This window comes from Taurulus bubalis (assembly GCF_910589615.1).
Source record: "Taurulus bubalis genome assembly, chromosome: 19".
NCBI lineage: Eukaryota > Metazoa > Chordata > Actinopteri > Perciformes > Cottidae > Taurulus > Taurulus bubalis.
Window position 1 is genome coordinate 15134764 of NC_136607.1, and position 23625 is coordinate 15158388.

Genomic DNA, 23625 nt, shown 5'->3' on the forward strand with positions numbered 1-23625 from the left:
TCGTAGGTTGCGTATCGTCCGTCTGTCACTACCCACGTCTTTACTATACTTTCACATTTTTCAACATACTATACTATGACTTTTAAACATACTATGACTTTTTCTGTATACTATGACTTTTCTTAACATGTTAAACTATAACTTAGTTCTGAAGTTACATACTATATACTATACTATCGACATACTATACTGCAATTTCCCCACTGCAGGACTAATACAGGATTATCTTATCTAACATAAGGACATTTTTTTAACATAATATATTATAATTAATTTCATGGTATTTCTTGGCGCACTTTACTCTGACTTTTATTATGTTTTCGGATATTTAAAACGCCATATAATATGACTTTCTTCACATTCTATGCTAAGATTTTGATCTGACTTTTTATGACATATAATACTATGATATTTGTATCACATACTAAACTATGACTTTCATTACTTTTTCATGACTTTTGTATGACATGCTATACTAACTCTTGCATGACTTTTCTTTACATATTATATGACTTTTTACGAGATATTATACTTTGAATGTTTATGACTTTCATAACCAACCGTGCTATTCCACTTTGATGGCATAGTATACTGTGACTGTTATAAGACTGTATCTATATATGTTTCATGAGTATTTGTGTAAATGTATTTCCTTGTTCAGTATTTCAAGTTATGATTTGTGCAAATCTGCAAAATGTCTCTGCAAATGTTTCAGGCTCAACAGCTTTTATTACACTTAAAATGTGTATATGAGGAAATTCAAAGTAAATCAACATGTCTGCTTTGTAATTAACACCAAAAGGAAGAAAAAAAAATCTAAATATCATAGCTAATTCAAAGATAACATACCAACCACATAACCAACAAAACAAAATGAAGATTTAAGCACTCACACAGGATTACATTTTTAACTTACATACGTTTTTGGGGGAGAACTTTTGTAACTGAGTCTTGGTACATTGTTAGAGACTTTTAGAGACTTAGCAGTTTAATTGAACAACATAGAAAGAGTGAACATAATATCAGTAATCTCATTTTTTTAATGTATTGTGGCCTGTGGGAAACCCCTTGACTACACTGACCGTAAGAAAATGATCATTGGGACAGAAGGGCTATCATGCTTGTAATTTAAAGTATTGTCAGTTTATTCCAATAGATTTTAAATTACTATCAGAGTGGTAACAGTAACGATACAACACACCATTTTATATTACAGAGAGATGATTTGCATTTGTAGGCTGAATCCCAGACTTGTTAACACAGCTCCGTCCGCAGATTCCCCGAGAGTGTTAAAATACATTTTCTCGCATTCATCTCTTCCTCCTCATCTTCATCATTCAAACACAGACGACCCTCTCTGAACTGTTCACATGACGGAGCACTTCTCCTCCGCTTTGCTCTTCAGCTCGGTGACGGTGGCCGAGGCCTTCTCCTTCAGCTGGTCCATGTCCATGTTCTGCAAGTTTTGAAACTGGCCCATGATGGAGTCCTTGCCCTCCTCCTCCGTGGCGTCCTCGTCCACCATCTTGAGCAGCTCCTCGGGCACGTCCACGTCGTCGCCGGCTATCTCGATCATGTTCTCGTCCTGCTCGCTCTGCAGACGACAACAGGGGGGTGAAAACACGATCAGGAGACGCAGGCGTTTCACTGATTATACATTCAGGGTCATTTTTTTTATATTGAGGATAAGAAAGTCTGTTTTATCCCCAATAAAGTATCACATTGGTCTTCATTTGGTCTGCAATTTGTAAACTATCTCTGTATCATCCAAATATCATTGATAATTCCAAAATCCTAAAATGAAACAAGTCACAATTTTTTTTTAGACTGTTGTAAAATGTGGTGGGTAATTATTTGAGACCGTCTTTACATTTATACATAAACATCCACACATTCTTTCATTTCTCTGTCACCGTAATAGATTAGTTAAAGTATTTATCCCTAATAACAGGTGATTATATACATAGGTTCTAAGTATATGTATAAGTAAAAATTATGGAGGGCATATTTATGAGGACACATAGGATGAACTACACATAAACCTAATTTGTTGACACATTTTTGATTCTTTATATTCATTTGATTTTACTTCAGTTGTAATGTAACACATAAACACTTTGAAATGTAAGACATTGGTCTCTAATTTAATACAAATACAGACCTAGAATATCAACAAGCAATCAGTCCAACTAGAAGACAGAAACTGACGCTCTGATCTGTCGTAATCCACATCCAAGTATCTGCACTTCAGGATATTCTGCTGTCTGTGTTTTCTACATTTTGTGAAGAAGATTCACGTCTCTATTGACTTTACTTAAATGTGGCTTTTGCATCATAGAAATGCCGTATTTAAAGCCTTTCCAACAAACTCAATCTAATCACTTATTATCTGGAAGTCATGCAACAGGCAGTGTACTGGGACTACTTTAAACTTCAATCTGTGGGATTATCTCAGTCCTGCTTTAGCCTTTCCTCCCTGAATCCCGACGATAGTCTAAAGATATCTTCTATAGCGTTGCACGAGACTCTAATTCCATTAGACGAACAGCACCGACTTCCTGGTTCTACTCATACACTTGTAACATTATTATTTATTCTGATTTACTCTTTATAGCATGTATGAATGTTCTCAACCGCCTACTCGTTAAATGAAAAGAATCAACATAAAAGGATCCCTTTAGGTCCCTTATTGATAATGAAAATACATTTAAAATGCATATTCCAGTTCTGTGAAAGACACTTTTGTTCTTTCATGCAATGTCAACATTATCGAGAAATAATTAGATTTATGTGTATGGCCTCCGGCAATTGTCTCCATCAGATATGTGTGGTTTCAATTTAAAAGACAAAGAGTAAAAATAAAAGCACTATTGTTTAAACTAGAAAACTGGACAATAGAGTGTCTGGTGCGTCGCACTACAAGAGACGCCTCCAGCAGCCAAGGTCATCAATGCATTCAGATGAATACAAATCATTAGTATTAGAAAAGCTGTATTGAAAATTGATTTTGCTCTTTTGCCAACAATACATACACTTCTTCACAAGCAAGTTTTCACCTCTCGATTAATGTACAGGATTAGAAGACACTCTCCTCGTATTTCTCTTTGGATGGCTTAAAAAAAATCCCGACATACCTTATTTGCTCCATCCATCACACCTTATTTTTCTTCAATAGTCCTTTAAAATCCTACTGTTGTGCCGTTTACATCCACTAAAGTAGGTGTTGTTCTTATGAAGCCAGTTCACACTGCTCGGCGCTCCCTAATGAGCCCGGGACACCTGCTCAGCAGCATTTAGCTTTGTAAGACTCAAGGTGCAATACGGGACACACAGGCTAACGTCTTCCAGGACGTTAGTTGAACGTCTTTCCCACTAATCTACTGGCATGGCTTCCACCTCCTGTCGCCCAAGCTGCAGCTGCCAGGTGGCCGCTGTTAGATAAAGATAACCTCCACCACAAAGCACATATTTGTTGCTCTACCTCTGCAGGCCGGACGCCTATAGCTCAGTCACCAAATCACGCCTTTTCACCTCAGTAAAGACATTTAATGAGGACTGGTAGAGACTGAGAAAAGGAGAATATAGTCTGATGAACACAAACAACTAATTGATACAGAAACCTCATAGTAAGTGTTGAATTGAAGCAATTGGTAGTACTATACGTCTATAACACACTATAATGTAGTCGCATAGGCAGATATAAGTGTTTATTAATGCATCTGTCAACAACTATAACTCCTGTGGACATCTGTTCAGGGAGGTTGCAGTATAATGAAGGAAAATATAGCAAAATACAGTTTCAATAATAAAGCGTCTTCATAGGATAATGATTATAATTGTACTTACACATGTCCTAATATCTGCCTTCAAATACTTTATAGTGTGTTATTAAGCATTTGGTTTAATTTTTATAGAGAGATTAAACATACTTAATTTGAAGTCAAGCATAAATGTGTTCCTATTTGGTTTATTAATATATAGAATAAATGAAAAACTAAAATATGTGTTATAAGAACTGTAGGAATAAAAAGTATTTACCTTTGGCAGCCTGTACTTTTCTCTGAGGCACACCCTCAATGTGGCTCTTTCTGCCTTCTTGTGTAAGAAATCTGCATCTCTCTCCATCCTTACATGAAAAAATACAAATATTATTAACACAGTAACCTTTATTGTTGGTTTAATGGAAGAATGTTATTTATTTCATTTACAATATTTCATATTTTTGGGAAGGGGAAGCTGCAAGAAAACACCAGCAGGGTGGAACTTTATGACCTTGTGCTGCCATCAGCGTACCAATAGGTCAGGAGCGGCACAATAAGCATCTGGATTTTCATGAACAATATTTTCCTTCTGAAGGCTCAGCCTGTTTTGTTCATGCACACACATCAACCCAATCAAATGAATAACAGAGAGAATTTAGCTCAACACAAAGTCCAGGTTTTGTTTGACAACAAGGTTATTTGCAGTTTTGCAAAGAGATTACTGAAGTCTGAAATCTGTAAAGCGTGCATGTTTATTTTCCTCCGTAATTGAATACTATCAGTATTTACTATTAGTTTACTTCCTTTAGAGTCGTAGAATAAGACATAAACTGTGCTTTGTTACTTATGAAAGGAAATGTTGTTGTGTCATATGTGTTATGTCATAAAATATCAGTGATTCTAGTTTTTCTTCCATCTTGATTTCTGTGTTTTCAAGGCGAGACTCGCATACTTTCCCTCAGCTAATTAAAGATGGGATTATCAGGCCAGACAAGCAGATTTGAAATCAAGCCAAGACACCGCAGCTTGAACTGCTGTAGTGAGTATTTGTACGTGGGATTGAGTCAGAATAAACTACAGTGTGTTGTAGTGAAACACAAACACAGTGGACAGGGGTATCTAACTAACTATACATTATTCAACACATTATCCAGATATTTATAATATTTTTTAGAAGAACAGAGGATGTTCTGCCATTTTAATTTCTATCAAACATTTGTGCGGTTCAAAATTCGGTCATTTTATTTTTTCCAAAAATAAACTGGATTAATCGTGTTATGTAATGCAGGATCTGCTTGATGCTACAAAATGTACTCCGTCTCTGAAAAGTCCACATTTTAATAATAAATAAATAATAAAATACTACTAATTCATTATATTAATCCATAAGGATCATATATGAGTGACAGTAAAATGCTTTTAAAAACAGCTTTTGATGTGGACTACCTGGACTACCTCGGATGGAGATCCAAATAAAATAGATACATACATATAATTGTGCAGGACTGATTGCTTTCCTTTGCACCGCAGAAGCTCCTCAATTGTTGGATTTTTAGTGTTACACTTTAAATATTTTCTGCTCATAATGCCATGTTTTCGAGCTACAAACCAAACAAGTATTTTTTTAATTGCTTACTTTTTAAAACTGGAAAGTACCTAAAAATGTTACCCACAACTGTTTTTGTTGCAGAAACAGATGACAGATTATGGGAGATTATTGATCCGGCCATGACCATTGGCGTCAGTAGGGATATTATGTAAAAAATGCACTAGCTGGTACCTCTACTTTGACCTTCAGCAACAGATGCAATCTCAAAAATACAGCTCGCTCATTATCAACTCATGAACACAATACATATATAAGTGTTTACATTTAGTTAGGGTTTGGTAAAAAAAAATGTGGTCGTTCAAAAGAGCGGAAAGTAAACAGTGGAGGGGAGTATAACACAGCTCGTCAAGGTCAGATTGTACATTCTGCAGCCATCCTGCTTTCTGTGGACCAATGGCATCCATTAGAAACGGAGCACTGTCCCAATTACTACTTACTTCTCCTCCACCACCTGTTTTTGGTACTCTTCATACTCCTCGCGTGTCATCCCTGCTGCTTTGGCTGGATCTGTGGGGGCGGCCTCCTCTTCCTTGTCCCCTCCACCACCAAGCCCGATCCCTGACAGGGGGTTCCCAATCATGCTCTTGATCAAGAAAGCCATCTTGAGTTGTTGTGTGACTGTTCACTCTGCGAGGGTGCGAATGTTTTCAAAAAGTGAAAGTGATGCTGCTCCCCTTATGGCGCCCACCGGTTCGGCTTCCTATAGCTGTCAAATCCAGTGGTAGCTCTCTAGCTAACCTGCTGCTTGTCTATGGAGCCAAGGACACACTGACGACAAGCAACAGACACAAACGCACACACACACACACACACACACAACGGCCATAATCTGGATTTAATCCTCCCTGCTCCACTATGCTAAGAGGCAGATGGCCTGTTTTCTCTCTATTTTTAAATCATGCAGACCTTTGTCGATCTTTCTCTTTATTAATTCTGACATTTTGTGCATTTTTTTGAAGGTGCGGTGCTCATCATAAAAACGTTTTTAGGAGATGGCTGTCCTCAGTTTGGGACCACACATATGCTGCTTCCGCCCACTAGTGCTTAATCATATTAGTAAAGTACTGACTGGCCCGTGTGCAGATTAAACTGCTGCGACCAAGCAGAGTAGAGAGAGAGAGGAGCGGGATTACAGTGTTGTTTATCCCCCCACTGGGGCCATCGCTAATGCCGTGCTATTGTTCAGTGGGAGGATGATTGACAGGAGGATGAGAGCTGGGGAGGAGACACTTCACCCTATCACTGCATCGCTATCTGCCAGCTTTGGTGAAGAACTTGTAGATTAACTTGATATTCTTGAGCACTCAAACATTTCAGAAATGCTCATCTGCAACCACATGTCATGTAATAGCTTTAGTTTAGTTACATGTATGTTTTATTATTCAATACTACAGGACATGTTGGGATTGTGAGCATGTGACATTCCTGTATATATTTTAACCTGGATGTTGCAGTTACATGCGACGCATTTTAGACCACGAGGCCCAAAATATATGCTTTTTTTTTGCCACTTATCAGCCTCTTTGACAGTGAAATGCATGATTTTATTAAACATATACTCCAATGACTATAATGTCTCAGACACAATGAGATGGATTTTCAAAACATATGAAGTAGGCTACAAACATTTCCGTTACCCTCAGCATAAATATGAATATGTTTGGCGATCAATATTTCAGTGTCCAACTGTTTGGGTTTACGAACAAATACCTGCAAAACTAATGACTCGTCGGCCTCAGATGCACTTTGTGTTAACTGCTAATTAGTAAATGTTAGCATGCTAACACCCGAAATTAAGATGTGAACATGGTTAACATGATACCCCTAAACATCAGCAAGCTAACAGTCATTGGTGGAGTGTACATTGGATTTAGGTACTTATACATTACATATTTTTCTTCTACCCCGCAACGAACTTCTATACTTTTTATACAATTATTGGACAGCTTTAGTTCGTTACTTTACTTTACAATGTTTTGTTATAAATTAAGCTACCCAACAGTTGTATCAATCAATTGAGTGACAGACTGTCAACTATTTTGATAATTGTTTGTGATTTTTTTACTGGAAAAATGGATTTAGCTTCACAAATGTGAGAATTCACCGCTTTTCCTCTAACGTTTTTAAATCAATTTGTTTTGCATTGTGTTTAAAATCTTTCTGCACTAAGTATTTTTACTTGTGATACTTTAAAGTACATTCACCAAATTATACTTACATGCTTTTTCTCAAGTAACATTTCCAATGAAGGACTTTTACTTCTATTGGGAGTATTCTTAGTAGTGAATACTTCCTCCATCACTGTTAGCATTTAGCTCAAGCGCCACTATATGTGCCTTAGCTCAGCTTTACAGAGTGTGTACAGTATGGCTGTAGACTCTTGGACTTCTTATCTGTTGTTTTGTGTATAGATACCGCCGACGTATAAGTGGCACAGACAGAACTATGCGTTGAAATACAGTAGCTTCCGTGTCATATATATATATACATATGACTGCAACACTCTATTAAACATTTATAAGCATTTTCTTATCATTATAAGTGGTTTATAATACACCATAAAACAGTAAAAGGCTGTTTTAAGCAGGATTTAAGGACATTTTGAAGTGTTTATTTACATTGTTATCAACAATCTTTAACCTTTGTTATACAAACAGGTAATAACTCTGTTATACTGAAACACACTGCAAGGATTTCTTGATGTGTGTAATTGCATCATGCAAACTGTTTATTTACCGGAATAAATCTTCAAAATATTGTTTATAAATTTCCCTGTAACTACATAGTATGTTTTAAGCTATTTATTAGGTGTTTGTATTCGGCTTATAAAAATAAGTAGGTGTTGTTAGTATATAGTTCTACTGAAGAGGGTCCGAACGTGTTGCTTGTTGCATGTTACTAAGATATAAATTACACATCTTTGTCCTGTAGGTACTAACTGGAATAAACTGTTCTGAGAGATTAACAGGTGAGATGCAGATGAAAAGTAAAGATTTGAAAAGTATTTGACATGATGAAATAAGCAGACACCACAGAGTGATTTGGGTTTTCTGTTTATGTAAATTGTTCATATACAGTACATGTCAGATTCTGACATGTTTGACTCGATCAAAGCAGATAAACGGAAGTTTTCTTCACCAATAGTTCATTATTTTATACAAAATTGCACATTTCAAAACACAGGTTTTTTTGTTTTTCATGATATGGGATGGGGGTCAAATTTTGAAAACAAACTCAAAAAAGGATCCAACCACCCAAAAATACTGCAAGGAAAATATTACATCATGTTGGAAATCCAGAGGTCAATTATCTACTGATCAAATTAAAAATCCGCAATTAATTAAAACAAACTTCTTTCGACAAAAATCTTCCCAAGTACAATAATTTACAATCTGAAAAGAATCAAACCAAAAAAATTACCAAAATGGACATTTACACGCTTTATTTTCATAAATGCATTTCATCAAAAGAACTTCTTTGCTGCTGCTTCTTGTTGACTTCTGCAAGAGAGAAGAAGGAGAATCACAACGCGTGAGAGACAGTGGTGGAAGAAGTTCTCAGATCTTAAATCTACTTCATCAACACCACAATGTAAAAAATACTCTGTGACAAGCAAAAGTCCTGCTCATCAACTTACTTCAGTAAAAGTACAATTATTAGTATTAAAATATACTTAAAGTACTGAAGTAAATTAATATGTCAGTCATTATGCAGAAATTAGCTAATTACAGAATAACCTATATATCATATCACTGGATTATGATTTGTGATGCTTTAATGTAATTGTCACTGATGTTGCAGCTGCTTTATATACTGCTGGTAATCAATACAAACACATTATAATTCATTAGTTGATTTATAATTTGTATTTATAACCTGAATCCACAACGTTACTAGTAACTACAGTTGTTAAACAAATGTAGTGAAATAAAAAGTACATTATTCAAGTTAATACAATACACAAGTTAAGTACATGTACCTCAAATGTGTACTTTAAGGGAACATTTGCAGATTTTCAACCACATATCTATAGGAGTTCAGGATAGAGTGTGAAAAAGCGCATGCAGTTCTTCAGCTGCTGAATCTGCTGAAAGCTTCTCCTTCCTGCATCTAGTGACATGGCGACGACCTGCTTGGTGTTCAGAGAACTACGAGCTATTTCAGCCGAGATTTCTGGTCTACGCCGTCACCACCAACCACCGTGACCGCAGGGCGCTCCAGATGCCCTTTAAAATACACATCTTCCTTGTTCTCTTGGCTTGTATTGCAAACGAGTTAAATGTCCTACAGCAAAGACAGCATCCCAAAATATGAGTGCATCATTTATTTTTTACCAAACCAAAGTCGCTGATTGTAGAGAATAACCAAGATGTGTCTGTCAGTTTATTTACCACACAAAAAAAATAAATAGAAGAGCTTGTGTAATGGTGAAAACTCGCATCCCGGAGACTCAGCTTTCTCCGTCAACATAACACGCATTGGAGAGTATATTTCTTCAGTGGACTAGATCTACCATCAGCACTGATAGGACATCCACATAAAAGGGGGGCAAATATTCCATTTCAGTACGTACTTGAGGAAATGTACTTTAGACCACTGGTTAAAGAGTCGGTTAAATTCACAAGCACTCATATCTCTAAACGAAAATAAATGGCGTCTTACTTGTACATGATGTAGCAGAAGAACAGGACCGACTGGACGATAATAAAGATCACAAAATGAATAGTGGATAAGCAGGCAGGCATGGGCGGCGGGTCGGGGCACTTCACAGCCTTTTCAGCTGGATTCTGTGGGTAAAAACATACAAAATAATAAAAGGAGTTCAGCCCAATTTGGATGTATTTGTATAATCTGCTCCATGTGAGGCTCCACACCGAACTATACCTGAGAATTTTTCTGGACCAGGTGCTCCACGTCCCTTTTGACTGTGTGCAGATGTTCCTTGATGTCGTTGAAGTGCTGCATGGTCTCGTAGGTTCCGATACCGGCGGCATTCCCCTGGTGTTGGGTTGAGCCGATCTGTTTCAGTGACTCGTGAAAGACAGTTCTGCAGGGACAAAGAAGAGACACACTAAGTCTCTGTAGGAGCGAGAAACATTAATACTGCAGAGCTGCTTTCCCCAAAGGACCGAAATGATATAATCTTTTAGTGCAGCAGCCTTTTTAATATAAAATGAATATCTCTGAAATATGGTCAAAATGTTTCAGTGTATGTTGGGAAAGATGATGTCCGGCAAATATGCTGTGGTATCATTTATTTACAGTAATACAAATTGTCCAAAATTAATCTCTTAATCCCTATTCACTGGAGGCTACATATTGTCAAAGTTTGAAAAACAGAAAATTACCATCTGATAAAAGAGGTCATGATTGCTGATTTAATCCCTTATGAAAACATGTTCTTACACGAGATTACAAGTACAGGATGTTAAGAAACAGACCGCAGAGGGTCACTATCTGGAATCCAGAGTCTAGTCATCATGCTAAAGAAATAAAAATAGGGATTGAATAACTAAAAGAGAACTATGAAGTGCAAACAAATAAATGTGGTCATCGTAAACGTATCGCAGCGTTTCTTTGGGAAGAAACGGTAAGTCTTTCGAAAAATGAGAAAGGCAGAGACATTTTTTTAAATAACAAAATACTAATAAATACATAATGATTAAAGGTTTGGTTCCCTCAAGTGAGAAAGCCACAGGCTCAGTGTGGATGCATTTTCTTGGTTTGTGAGCTAATCAGTAACTTGAAACACGTCATTGTCTTTGTCTAAATAACCGGTAGACAAAGTGAGGATCTTTCAGAGTTACAGTATTTTTAGTAAGACATTTCCTCTTTGTGTGTCTGTGATGAAACCTACTGATGCATTTACCCCAAAGTATCTGCAACCTCCACACAGTTTGACGCTGAAGCATTACCAGTAATAGTAGGCCGCATATGAATACAGTTTATTATACGTTTGTCTAATTTTGGCTAGTTTGCTTTGACAAAAAGAAAAGAAAAGAATCCTACCAGCATCTCTATAGTGGACATACGAACATTTAATATATTGTTTCAATGTCCAAAGACCTGCGTAGAAATGATGTGCCATTTCTTGGTCGGACGCCATGTATTCCTGGCGTCATTGAGAGGTTGTCAGTCGACCAGCGGACACTCAAAATGGTGAAACTACTCCTTTAAGTATGTTTGAGATCGAGAAGAGCAGGATTTATGCTTCAGGGGGTTAAACGTCAACACTAATGTCTGCGAATGGTGTTATGTCTCTAATATAACAATAATAATAATAATAATAATATACACATTTCAAAACCATTAGCATCATAGCTCACCAATTATAAAATGTCAAATCTGTATCCTTGACTTTCAATTTCATCAGTGAATGAAATACAGTGTAAACCGTTTCCAGAAGAGAATCAAGACATCTAAGCCCGGATCATATTTCTCCACAAAATGTAATTTCTTAAAGTTGATTACGTACAGGGAGAAAGCAATAAGTTTCCCTTATCATCTTAAACACATCTAAGACGATTGTGAAGAAAAACGAGGGGGCGGATTGTGACAAGAAATCAATTGGAGGTAAAGCGTGTTTTGTCGTGTACGACAGATGTATTTAAAGATGACTAATCTGATAAAGACAAAATGGTGCTAAGATGGTGGCCTTTTCTTGCTCGGCCACATGGCTGAGGTCTGAAAGGATGGACAGGGGTGACACATAAACAAAATCTAATTTGCCTCCCAGAGAGGGGGGGAAATATACAAAAATCTCCCTTGAGAAAGTAAGTGAGCATTTATTAAAGCCTACATCTAATCTTCATCTGCTACAAGTGACCTATTTATGAGGAGAAAGCCCTCCTTGGAGTCTGAGATGAAGTCCTATCATAAACTCTGTGTTTAAAAGATGGGCCAGGATAAAGTAAGAGCTTAATCTACAAAGTAATACAGATCAGTTGCTCACATTAGCACATTAGAGGGAGCAGCTGCAGCCTTTTGCCAGGGTCCATACTTATATTCAGTGTCAATCAGTTTACTCCTGTTTTTTTAAATTGAACCATGACAGAAACTCTGTCTTTCCCTGCTGTTTATACAGTATGATTCACTTGGGGATAATTAGCAAGTGAGACACATAAGTGAGAGTCTGGGTCCATGGGAGTTATGGGTCAACAATATAATAAAGAAAATCATGTATTTGAGGATGAGTGTCCTGTTGGATTTAGGGCATAGAAACAGCTTGGTTTCTTTTATGATACACGAGACTAAGAGATTAATGTTACATAAAATACAATCTTTAATATCTTGCGATTCTGATTAATTCTTAATGCAGATGGTGTGTTAAAATTAAGACACACGATCAAACTGCGGCCACAAGACAAACACGTCTTTATTGAATAAATAAAACACACTTTCTTTGTTTAGACTTTGTTTTTTTTAAAAAGGGGGCAAAGTGCTGATAGAAAGTTAATTAAAGAACTGAAGACAATTAAAAGCTGAACATAGGAGTCCAAAAAGGTTGACTCAAAATAATCAGACTAGTTGCATCATTCATAATTAAATTATTGGGGGAATAGAGAAAAAAACATTCATTAAAATCCCCTCACAAATGTATGAAAGGGTTTTGAAGAGGACATTGTTTTTAAATCTGTGGCGTGCTCATAATGATTAAGCCCACAAGCACCTTAGGCAAGCAATAAAAAAAGCACAAGACACAAGCTCTGAACATCAAAACATTACATTCTGAACACCTAATCAGGCTTACTTACTGTAAGTACCAAAATCAAACAGTCATGGAAGGCACACCATCATAAAATCTCTTTTAAGCTGTATTATCTTGGCATTAAAAACCTGCTCAGGCTCTCATCCGAGAGTGGTAAGGAGACCATAAATATAATGAAAGAAGCAGAAGAAGATTACAGCTGGATATTACTATATCATGCTCTATCTCTCAGCAATGATATCATTTTTTTATTCACGGCGAAGATATCTTTTTTTCCCATGGAACATCCAATTCATTTACTTTATTTAATTTAATTTTTTTGTTTGTTGTTTAAACGGTAGAGGTGCAACACTCATGAGCATCCTGATTATTTTGTGTTCTTGTTTGCTTCTTTCACCGCTGGTGTGTGCGTAACGTGTGTTGTTGTTCCGGGTCAAGTGGGGCCGGTGCCCCCTCTTTGTAAAACTACATGTCCTTGTTCCTTGATGTTACATTATAAAAGCCAATTGTATTTGTTATAGATGTTGTTTAATTCTGCAAAACCCAACAAAAAAAGGTTTAGGCTGCTGATAAACCTCCAAACTCCTGATGAGAAGCCCTGTATTTACTACAGGTGTAAATTATGCAAGTTCTTAACTCCTGAAATGCAATTAATGCTTTTTATTATACAACAAATGAGTCAAATGGTTTAGAGCTAAGATCAAGGCAGTGTGATGATCATCCCATTTACCACTGAAGCTTTGTGTGGGAACGTGCATGTGGCTGACTTACTGATGTTGGATTATCAGGCTGAGAGACACCTGTGATGCTGCAACCACTGCATCCTGAGATTAAATATGATTTAAGGGATTTAACTGCAAGGATTTCCCTTGTTTTTCATGGTCGTATCACGGATCTCTCTTTATGTTTGTTGCAAAAACAACAGCCAGTTTTTTTAGACTGACCAACCGCCAACAACAATGAGACTGTTGTTCCTTACCTGAGCTCATTCAGATTTTTGAGAACCTCCTGCTGGGTGATTATGACGGTGCCCAACTGTTGTTGACTTGCAGGATCCAGCTAAAAGAGAAAGACAACATAATAGTCTGGAGGTAAGCACGCAGTCAAAGAAAAATAATGTTATTAGTTTTTACCTTGCTATTAAAACAGTGAACCTCAGCAACATAAATAATATTGATGTGAATGCACAGGTTTCTTTACGTGTGGATAATCCGTTTAGGCAGCCAACTATCATTCAGATCGCAATGCGAAAAATAAAACATGTAATTCTAAATCATTCATAAATCCTGTTCATGTGTTCATTTTGTGAACTAAAACTATAACAAAATATGTTCATCAACTAGCTTAACTTTAGACTAAGGCGAAACGGTGATAAGACAGCAAGAACTTTCTTTAAACACGAAGGAAGACAATATCAAATAAACATGCAATACGAGACAAAAAGAGATGAGACTAAAATGTAGATTAGAAGATTAGACAATTTCCAAAATCTCTATATTTTCGTCCCCTTACACTTTTTCCCTTCACTTTGAAAAATGAAGAATGCCCATTCCTGCAGAGCTGCATGCTTTCATTCAAATGGTTTTCATCAGATAATGATAAGATACAATCTTATGTGAAACAAGTTTGACTAAAATTACAACATTTCTGTTTTGGCTACACTATATGGACTGAAATAGTCGATTTAATCTGATGTAAACGGACATGGACGCATCACAAAATACCTGACAAAATGAAGCGAGAAAACATTCTGAATAAAAGTATTGACTTAATATTTTTGAGTTGTTGTCGTCGACAACTAAAACTATGAAGGATAAAAATTACTAAAACTAAAAAGCATTTTCGTCTAAAGACTAAGACTAAAATAGCCTCCAAAATGACAACTGGCACCATTGTTGCTTATTGTGTTTAGTATGTTGCATATTGTTTAGTATTTTGCATATTGTATCTGTTGCCATGGACACGCTCACCTGTCCCGACTCGGCGTTCGTACCCTTCTTGGTGACCTCGGTGGTGATGACAGACACGTATCGCCGCTGCTCGTCCAGGATCATAGCGAGCTGCCGGTGGAGCTGTTTGATCTCCAGGTGGATCTGGTTCTGGCCCTCAAACACCTGACGGATCTCCCGGTCATTCACGCTCTCATACATGTCTTCAACTGAGGGAGGAGGATGCGAAGAATAAAACCAATTAAAATAAAATCTACAAACACTTATTGAGACGTTTCATGATTCATATCTTCTAAAAATGTTTACTTGGCTTGTTCAGATTATTTAAAACAGATAACAAAGAGTACAAAATAAACTTTATGTTTCTGTTTATGATCATTTTCATGATTTCGGAGAACTAACTTTGCTCTCCTTGGACGCTCGGGTGCTCTTTCTGAAATTCTTCTTTCTTTTTGTCAAGCTCTTGCTGGAAGTTCTGAAATTCCTCCTGGTACTTGTCCTTCTCTTCTTTAGGCATCTCAGATTCAGGTGGGGGCTTCAGTGGGAGAGACAAAAAAAAAACCTCTGTGAACTCAATAGAGGCTGTGCTTAAGCTACTTGTGCACATACATGCATGCGCACACACACAGAAACACAGCTACAGAAAAGCACACACAGCAGCGTCCACGTATTAGGAGCTCTTGTAAAATGTAGTTACCGGTTCCTGGCCGGGCTCTGTGAGCGTGAACGTCAAGAAGGACAAAACATCGTGGTCATCTGATGGAGGAAAGAAAGAGGAATTAGAAAATGAACAGAAACAAACACATTTTAAAATCATGGGAGCATTTTATATTGGAGTGCGGTAATAACAAGGGGTTTATAATTTAGGGTAAAAAGAGGGAAACTGGGGTCATAGCATAGCAATCGCAGAGTAACTTGGTATTACTTGATTATAACAATGGTAATATCCGTTTATTTTGTAATAGGGGAATGGCAGCAGTAAAACTAGGAAGAACATCTCAATAGGGTACACATTCTCTTTCAGAGAGTAATAATGATATTCGTGTTACAGTGTTCAAATATACTGATGGAAAAGTGGATAACAGTGATGTAATAATAGAGTAATAAGCTCATAATAATGAGATGATTGGGTAATCAGAAAATATAAATAAATATAAAGATTTCCAGGTAATCATCATATTAAAATGTCTCTTCTTTCAACAAAATGCAGAACTGCCTCTTTGTATTTATTGTATTGTCCTTATTTTAAATCGTACTATGAACTTAAACAGTCCTTCCATGGAAACGCACGTTCCGGTGAAATTACCACAAATCAGCCCGTCTGTGCCTCCACCTCTGTTAATTTAAGATTAGCAAATTAGTCTGGTTTCTAAGTGGCTCAAGAGGGAAAGTATAGAGAAATACTCAAAAACTCACATTTCACTCACAACTTCAAGGATTTTCCACACAGAGGACTGAACAATACCTGCTAAACCACCAGTGGCAGCCGAGATGCCAAAGAAGCCGTTATTGGGGAGGACCATGTTGTCCACCTTTGTGCAGAACTCATAGTCGTCTTTGTCGGGAGTGAAGCCATTGTTGATCATCACCTGAGGAGGAAGACGGAACAATGATTACCACCGACTGCGCTGATCATCGAACACGCAATCAGATCCACTGAATGAAAAGTGCCAATTATTAACGGGGTATGGAGGTTTATTCTCTTCCTTTACAGCTTCATTTACACATAAGCATTGCTATGTGTTTTCTCGTACCGTCAGCGTCTTCTTGTAGTACGTTATTTTGGCTCGGATGGGGTACGGTTTGTTGCGGAAGTCTCGTAAACATGTGCCCAGGGCCTGTGTGGTGCCGTCGCTGGATCAAAACAACATTTTCAGACAAATTATAACGATTGCATTCAGCACAGTGCTCCACACAGCGTTTATTAATACATAAGTGAGTAACATGAATGTATGTTTTCGTAAACACTCGTTTAGTGTGAATTCAATGATAAACTGAAATGGCATTGAAAAAGTGATTTAAAGCTTTCACTGGCCCGGGGGAGATTAGGAAAGATAGAGGATTATTTACTTTCCAAGCAAATATAATCATATTTCCTAATCTTCTATAAATTGTTAAAATTTGGGTGGGCAAAGCAAAATAAATGTTTACTTACTTTTGATGGTCATAAACAAGTTTGCCATTGTTTCCCACAACAACTATAGATGGGTTATTTTTCTGGAATGAAGATAGAAGAAAACACATTAATCCTTTTGTTCATCTGAAGACCAGAGGTGGCTTTGCTTTGATGTAATCTTATTTTATTAATCCCATACCTGAAATATATAATACTCAAATGCCATCAGTCCTATGGGAACATTTATTTTGCATAGAAGTGATCTATTTATCTATCTACTTATAAACATATCCAATTGTAAAAAATAAAGACAAAACAAAAATGTTAAAGTATTCAAATTCATACACATAATAAACACGTGAATATTTAAAAGATTTGAATAAAAGTAAAGAAAGCATGTGGGGTTTTCCTATATTTTGAACAGAAAAATTTGCCAAAACTTTAAGATGCTGAGTAATATATCTGTAATCCCCAAAAATGGATTAGATCATAATTATACTATATTTGAACACTCTTCCTCTATGACTAAACCCATTGATAGCTACTCTCTGCAGCCAGTTTACAAAACTCCCCATGAGATACTTTCAGGAACATCATGAACAGTTATGGCTAAACAATAAACACTAACCTTTCCGTCGTTGTCAAAGGAGTCAAAGAAGATTCCGACTCCATTCCACTGGTCGGCGGCGCCGTACACCGGACCGTCGAGGCCTTGATCAGTGGTGAACCACACAGCCTGCAGACACAGAACATGTGGCACACAAGTCAGTTAATTTTAGCTTCCTTATCAAAAGTGGCCATTTTTGAAGTTAAGTCAGGTCAACGGTGAATGTTGGGAGTCAATATTACAGGTATATATAAGTGTGAGAGGGAAACAGAATCTAATTTAATTGATGGGTATTACAGGTGTGTGTGTGTATATATATATATATATATATATATATATATATATATATATATATATATATATATATATATATATATATATATATATATATATATATATATGTGTTCTAGAGGCTATAGATAGATCTGACAACAGGATGTGCACCATCCTTCAAATGTACATATCGGATAACCAAAGTATGACAGGCAAACAGTATCAAATGTGATTGTTGGGACATAATTAGGTAAATTCTCTGCTCTCACAACAGGTGATCTTTACCTCATATCAACACGGCTTAACGTGTTGTAATAGTTGGTGTATTCATCAGCTAGAGGCAGCAGCTTTAAACAAATACTTCCTCAGTTTGGGTAATATTAACATGTTTTAAACATTTTTCATTCATTGATCTGGCTGCACAAAACATCACAGTCAAAAAAGTAAGAATGTTTTACTGATTTTTGACTATGAAATATCAGATTAAAGCATAAGTGAGTAAGAACGTGATCAAGCATTCAAAGCCAACCTTAGATTCATGACGCTCGAGGCTACAAATAGCAGTTTGGTTGGGACTGAAAAAGTATGAATACGCAGCACAAGTATAGCAGATAGAATATATCAGCTCAGTGTCGTGCAGATGGTTCTGATCTTAAGCGTAAACGTGTCGCCCTTCCTTACCAAACCGTCTGCTCCCATCCGGCCTCTTCCAGACACTCTGAAGGTCACCTCGGTCTCCCAGTTGGCGAAGGTGACTTTGTTTTTTGTCCACACGGAGCCCTTCTGACTCCTGAGGGACGGCGTGATGCGCACCTGGTCTGCACTGGGAATAGCATCTTGGATGGAGAGGAGAAATGGAGACAATAAGCAGGATTTCAGTTGAACATGTTATGTTCGATGATTTTCTATGAAAGTATTTGGCTTACAACAACACATGGAGTGTTTTATTTATTTTTTTTAAACCACAAACGCACAAAAGAAGTCATATTGTGGGTGTCTGTTTCTTCCACTCAAGCTGATGCTAGTTAACTTGCCATGCTGTTATCATGAAGCAGCATTATCAGGGTGTGCCTACTCTCTAATCGTTTAACGGTCTCAGTGCCTGATTCACAAGTGTGGAACAATTTTTCTCAGATTTCTTTTAACCATATGTTTACTCTAGGACACATTTGCATACACATTAGCGCTACTAATCACTTGCTGCTTTTCCCAGTTTCATGTCATTGTAACTTGGATAAGGTTGGGTTTTGGAAACATCTTGAAGACCTATGCATGCCTACAATAAAAGCGCTGTAAACTTACAATGGACATTACATATATATACACATATATATGATTGTGGTCTCATTGTAGATATATAGAGGTGTTCCCTGTCACCACTATATGTTCCTATGCCTAACCAAGGAGAGGAAACATCCCCAAATGATACTTTACTATGTAATCTTTGACTGAGTAAAATGGTGATGGATGAAAATAATGAAATCAGCAGACTGATAATGTTACGGCACTGTATTGATGCTGATTTAGGGGGAATGCAGTGTAATCTCATGTTGCTGCTTATTGAGAGACCATATCAGCAAGTGAACAACTCACTCTCTGAGTTATGCAAGAATCCAAAGGCCCATTTTGGCGAGAGGAAAGTTCAACACTTCTGTTGCATGTGTCTCACTGTGCACAGCCTCTAATAGACAGCCAGTGGCCCCGGGCACGTTGGAATAGGACTTTAACTCTGAGATATGGCGCTTAAATTAATGAATTCCCTGCTGCAGTTTTGAATGGAGAAAGCAAACCGCTGTCATTTTGACCAGCCTCCTCGGAAACACGTCACAAATAAACCCTCCAAAACGTCGCCGACCTCGGCTGTGCTCGAGACATGTCGACACGCGAGTGTTTTTATATTCAAACGAGCAGAAGAGCAAGCGGCTCTGTGATGTTGACAGCTGGAAACTTACTTCCAGTGTGGATCCAAAACGGGATACCGCCGTCCGGCTGAGACAGGTGCGGTCCTTTGAAGCTGTATTTGTACTCAAATCGGCGGTGAGGAAGCTCTTCTGACGTCGAGGCACCGGGGACGACGTCAGCGACCCCGCTGCGAAATATTATCGCTGTGAGAAAAGTTAATATCAACACACGAGCGCTAGCAATCGGGCGCAGTGCTGTGGACACCGCCATGTTTCTGTATCACTGCTGACGTAGCGCTGAGGCCACGAGCATGACGGGATGTCTGTTGGCCAACAGGGCGGTTTCTGATTGGTCGGGCTCTATTTGGGTCTTTTCTTCTTCTTCTTCTACTTTTTTTTTTTTTTTAAGGTTAGTTGAGGTCGACACGACGGGCCTTCTGCGCATACGTCATGTTTGCAGGGAAATAAAATTCAAATTTTATATTTAATATGAATGCATCCATGTTTGTATCAATTAGGGCTGCAACATTTTAAGAATTAATCTGCGAATTATTATTTGTATGTATTGTTCCGCATATCAAATGCCAGACACTGTCCATCACAATATCCCAAATTGCATTTGATATTTTTGTGCATTGTCAAAAATGCTAATGCTAATATCAATGCTGATACTAATACTATCCTTGTGACTGATATCAAACGGGAATACACAACTATTGTGACACCAATATTAATGCTAACACTAATGTTAATGCTTTGTCATAAATTAGTGAAAAATGCTCATCACAATTTCCCAAAGCCCAAGGTGATACCAAAACATATCTTCTTCTACTTGACCAAAGAAGAAAAGGCCAAAGAAGAAAAGAGCAGAGACGCTTTTCCTACAATGACGGAAAATGTAAAGTAAAATATAAATGTATGTGCGCTGTCCATAGTTACTTAGTGCTATAGCCCTGGCTTACCAACATGTCTTAGGGGCCCCCAAAAATGGCGGCAGAATTCTTCGTCAGGAGCTCTTCCTCACCAAAAGTCACTGATGTGACAAAGCAAAAAAAAACGGCAAAGCCTGGCCTTACAAGAACATATACGTGTTTGTTTGTATGTTTACAACACAATTCAACCTTAAATATTTCCATAAACCATAAATATGACTCGAAGGACTCGGAAGTGACTAGAGAGAGCTCCCCAAGTTATGAAAATATATTTTTTTTATATGCCTAGCTTGATGCCACACATGATTGGTGCACCTTTCTGGAAAGCTTACGACCTACGGAATCCGCCAATTGCACCAGAACCACTGTCAGACAAAGCAAGATATCAACCATATTGCATTTTTTTCCAGCCAATAAACTGAAATATTACTTACTTATGGATGCAACGATAGTTGCTTGGTATGTATTAGTGCATCTGCTTGAGCAGAGTCCCTCTGTTGTGGAACCAGAGGCGTCCAAGGTCCAGGGTGAAAGTTAGTTAGTTTTTTGCTTTAAGCAGACCTAAACCTACAGTTAACGAAATCTGCACTAAAATAATTACAAAACGATATTTAACTTCACTTAATCAGAGTCAAACTTAGCAGAGATACTGTTAACACATAGTGCTATTTTATAGTAGAAAAAAAGCGAGAATATGCATAATTAAAAAGAGGAAATACATCCTGGGAGTTTCCTTTTTTCTTTTTCTTTCCTGTGTTCTATTATCAACCAATAAACCAGTAACACATATACTACTATATGAACCTATTAACTGGTCTCACAAGTGTTTTCTGTATATTATACCTTTTGAAATTATTCAAATAGCCCTTTCGGTTGAGGAGATATTCTGTATTTAGTATGGGTATGCAAACCATTCGGAGAAAAATGGCCGGGGCTCAACTGGGGCGAAACGAGTTTTAATCTAGTTTTAAGAGTTTAATCACTTCAGTTTATATTGTGCTCACATGTTGCGTATTCTTGAATAAAGTTCTGTTTAATCAAATAAACAAAGAAACACCAATGGGCCAGGCAACAGCAAATTAATCTAGCCGTAGTATACATACATGTCACCTCATTTGCACAAAAATCTAGTTTTGCAGTAATGATTGTTTGTAGGCTGCAAGATACATATCCAAACATGTTTTTTCTAATGATGTCATACATTGAAATATGATTAGCTGCTGTATAGTACATGTGCATTAAACATTTATTTTAGGATCCTCAAATTAGCTGAATTAGCAATCAAAGAGCCACACTGTAACAAGCAACAAATTTCTCCGTTATGTCCAAATCCTAATAGAGGTTTTAGTCCTTTCAGCTGCTGGAGGCTCGTCAGCCCGCATGAGGTCAGTGAAAGGTTAAGTGACCTCACTGTGCTGGCTGCTGCTGGAGCTTTCACTGTTGTCTGAAAGCCTCAGTGGGAGACGGGAGATGACACAATTATGTGTCATTCGCTTTCTATGTACTTTCAGCTCGCTTCTTCCTATTGCTTCTGGAGGTGCAGCATCACTTTCTGTGAGCGCCTGTGATTACGGGTTCAGGAACGAACCCCACAACAAAACAGGCCATTGTGGGGACACTAATCTAGAGACTTTGACTATTCTGGCAGATGATCAGTAAATGGCAGGGACTAATTTTCATCAGGTTTTATGTTGCAGTAAATACACGCAAAGGATACATTTTCTTTATAGTCATGCAACACAGGGATGGTCTTTTACTTTTTGCTTTTTACAAGTTAACCATTTAATAATTTCTTCACCTTTTCAAAACCACTAATCTCACAAGTAGTCGACAAATGTGGTTTTCAAACAGAATGATTTGTACAGAAATGGTGCCAATCCTAAAAACTATGATCGATCTAGTTTGGTCTTAATGGACATAACTCACAAGATGGAGGTCCAGAAGACAGTAGTCTTGTTCTTACATTACATCATTTTCATAAATATGTTGGCCTAAAGAATGAATAACCTAACTATATTATTATTATATTCTATATATAACATATTTCACCTTGAAGGAGTTAATGTCAACGTTTAGTTGAGAGAAGTGTAATAATAAAACTCATTGCATGACAGGAATGTTTAATCACTGCTTCTTGTCAAACTGTTTCCATGTTTTCAAGTGAATAGTTAGACATGCAGTGACTTCATAGACACATGTATATCAGAGGAACTTTGAGGAATGAAACTCTGAAAAGTAATATTAGAAAAAGATGACCCTTAATTATCTCTACGAGATCTTCTACCATGTAGGAAAATACAAAAAACTCACAAGTGGAGTACATAAAATCATAAATAAGATGATTAATCTGTTAAAATTAATGTAAAATTTCAAAATTATGAAAAGTATCAGTTTTCCAGTGGTTTTAGAGAGCAGAGAAAATAGAGGCCTCTGTCCTTTGTCTGAGGAAGTTCTCATTAGAGAGTTAAACCACACTCTTTGGAAGGAAATGTAGGATTTAAATAACAATAGCAATGCTAATAGTTCCATTTAGGGGTGGACAATGGAAACCTGTAGGATGTTAATGGGTCACTGAGACTGTGAATAGCCGATCACATGAGTCAGCACAAACATTTGGCCAGTGAATTATAGGATGCTGTAGTAAACGTATGTTGGTTTAGGAGTTTTCGGGAGCATAAACTAATAATCTTTCATTAATATTTGAAATACATACTGAATCCGCATTTGATCAATCCATAGCCGCAATATAGTTTCATGTGGATTATTCTT

At 37.3% G+C, this 23625-nt stretch overlaps 2 protein-coding genes across 2 annotated transcripts; both read right to left on the bottom strand.

The window, feature by feature from the left end:
- Window positions 1-1366: 1366 nt before the first annotated feature.
- cplx4a (complexin 4a) lies at window positions 1367-5971 on the bottom strand (the record flags this gene model as incomplete). Its single annotated transcript, XM_079234777.1, has 3 exons — window positions 1367-1594; window positions 4039-4126; window positions 5808-5971. 3 exons carry the CDS (start codon window positions 5969-5971, stop codon window positions 1367-1369), a joined length of 480 nt encoding a protein of 159 aa, XP_079090903.1.
- A 2446-nt stretch (window positions 5972-8417) lies between these two features.
- Window positions 8418-20195, bottom strand: lman1 (lectin, mannose-binding, 1; the record flags this gene model as incomplete). Its single annotated transcript, XM_079234988.1, has 13 exons — window positions 8418-8870; window positions 10033-10157; window positions 10255-10417; window positions 14058-14137; window positions 15049-15236; window positions 15430-15562; window positions 15725-15783; window positions 16493-16616; window positions 16782-16881; window positions 17183-17244; window positions 17772-17879; window positions 18705-18859; window positions 19976-20195. The coding sequence occupies 13 exons, from the start codon at window positions 20193-20195 to the stop codon at window positions 8834-8836; spliced, it is 1554 nt and encodes a 517-aa protein (XP_079091114.1). The 3' UTR covers window positions 8418-8833.
- Between the last annotated feature and the right edge of the window lie 3430 nt (window positions 20196-23625).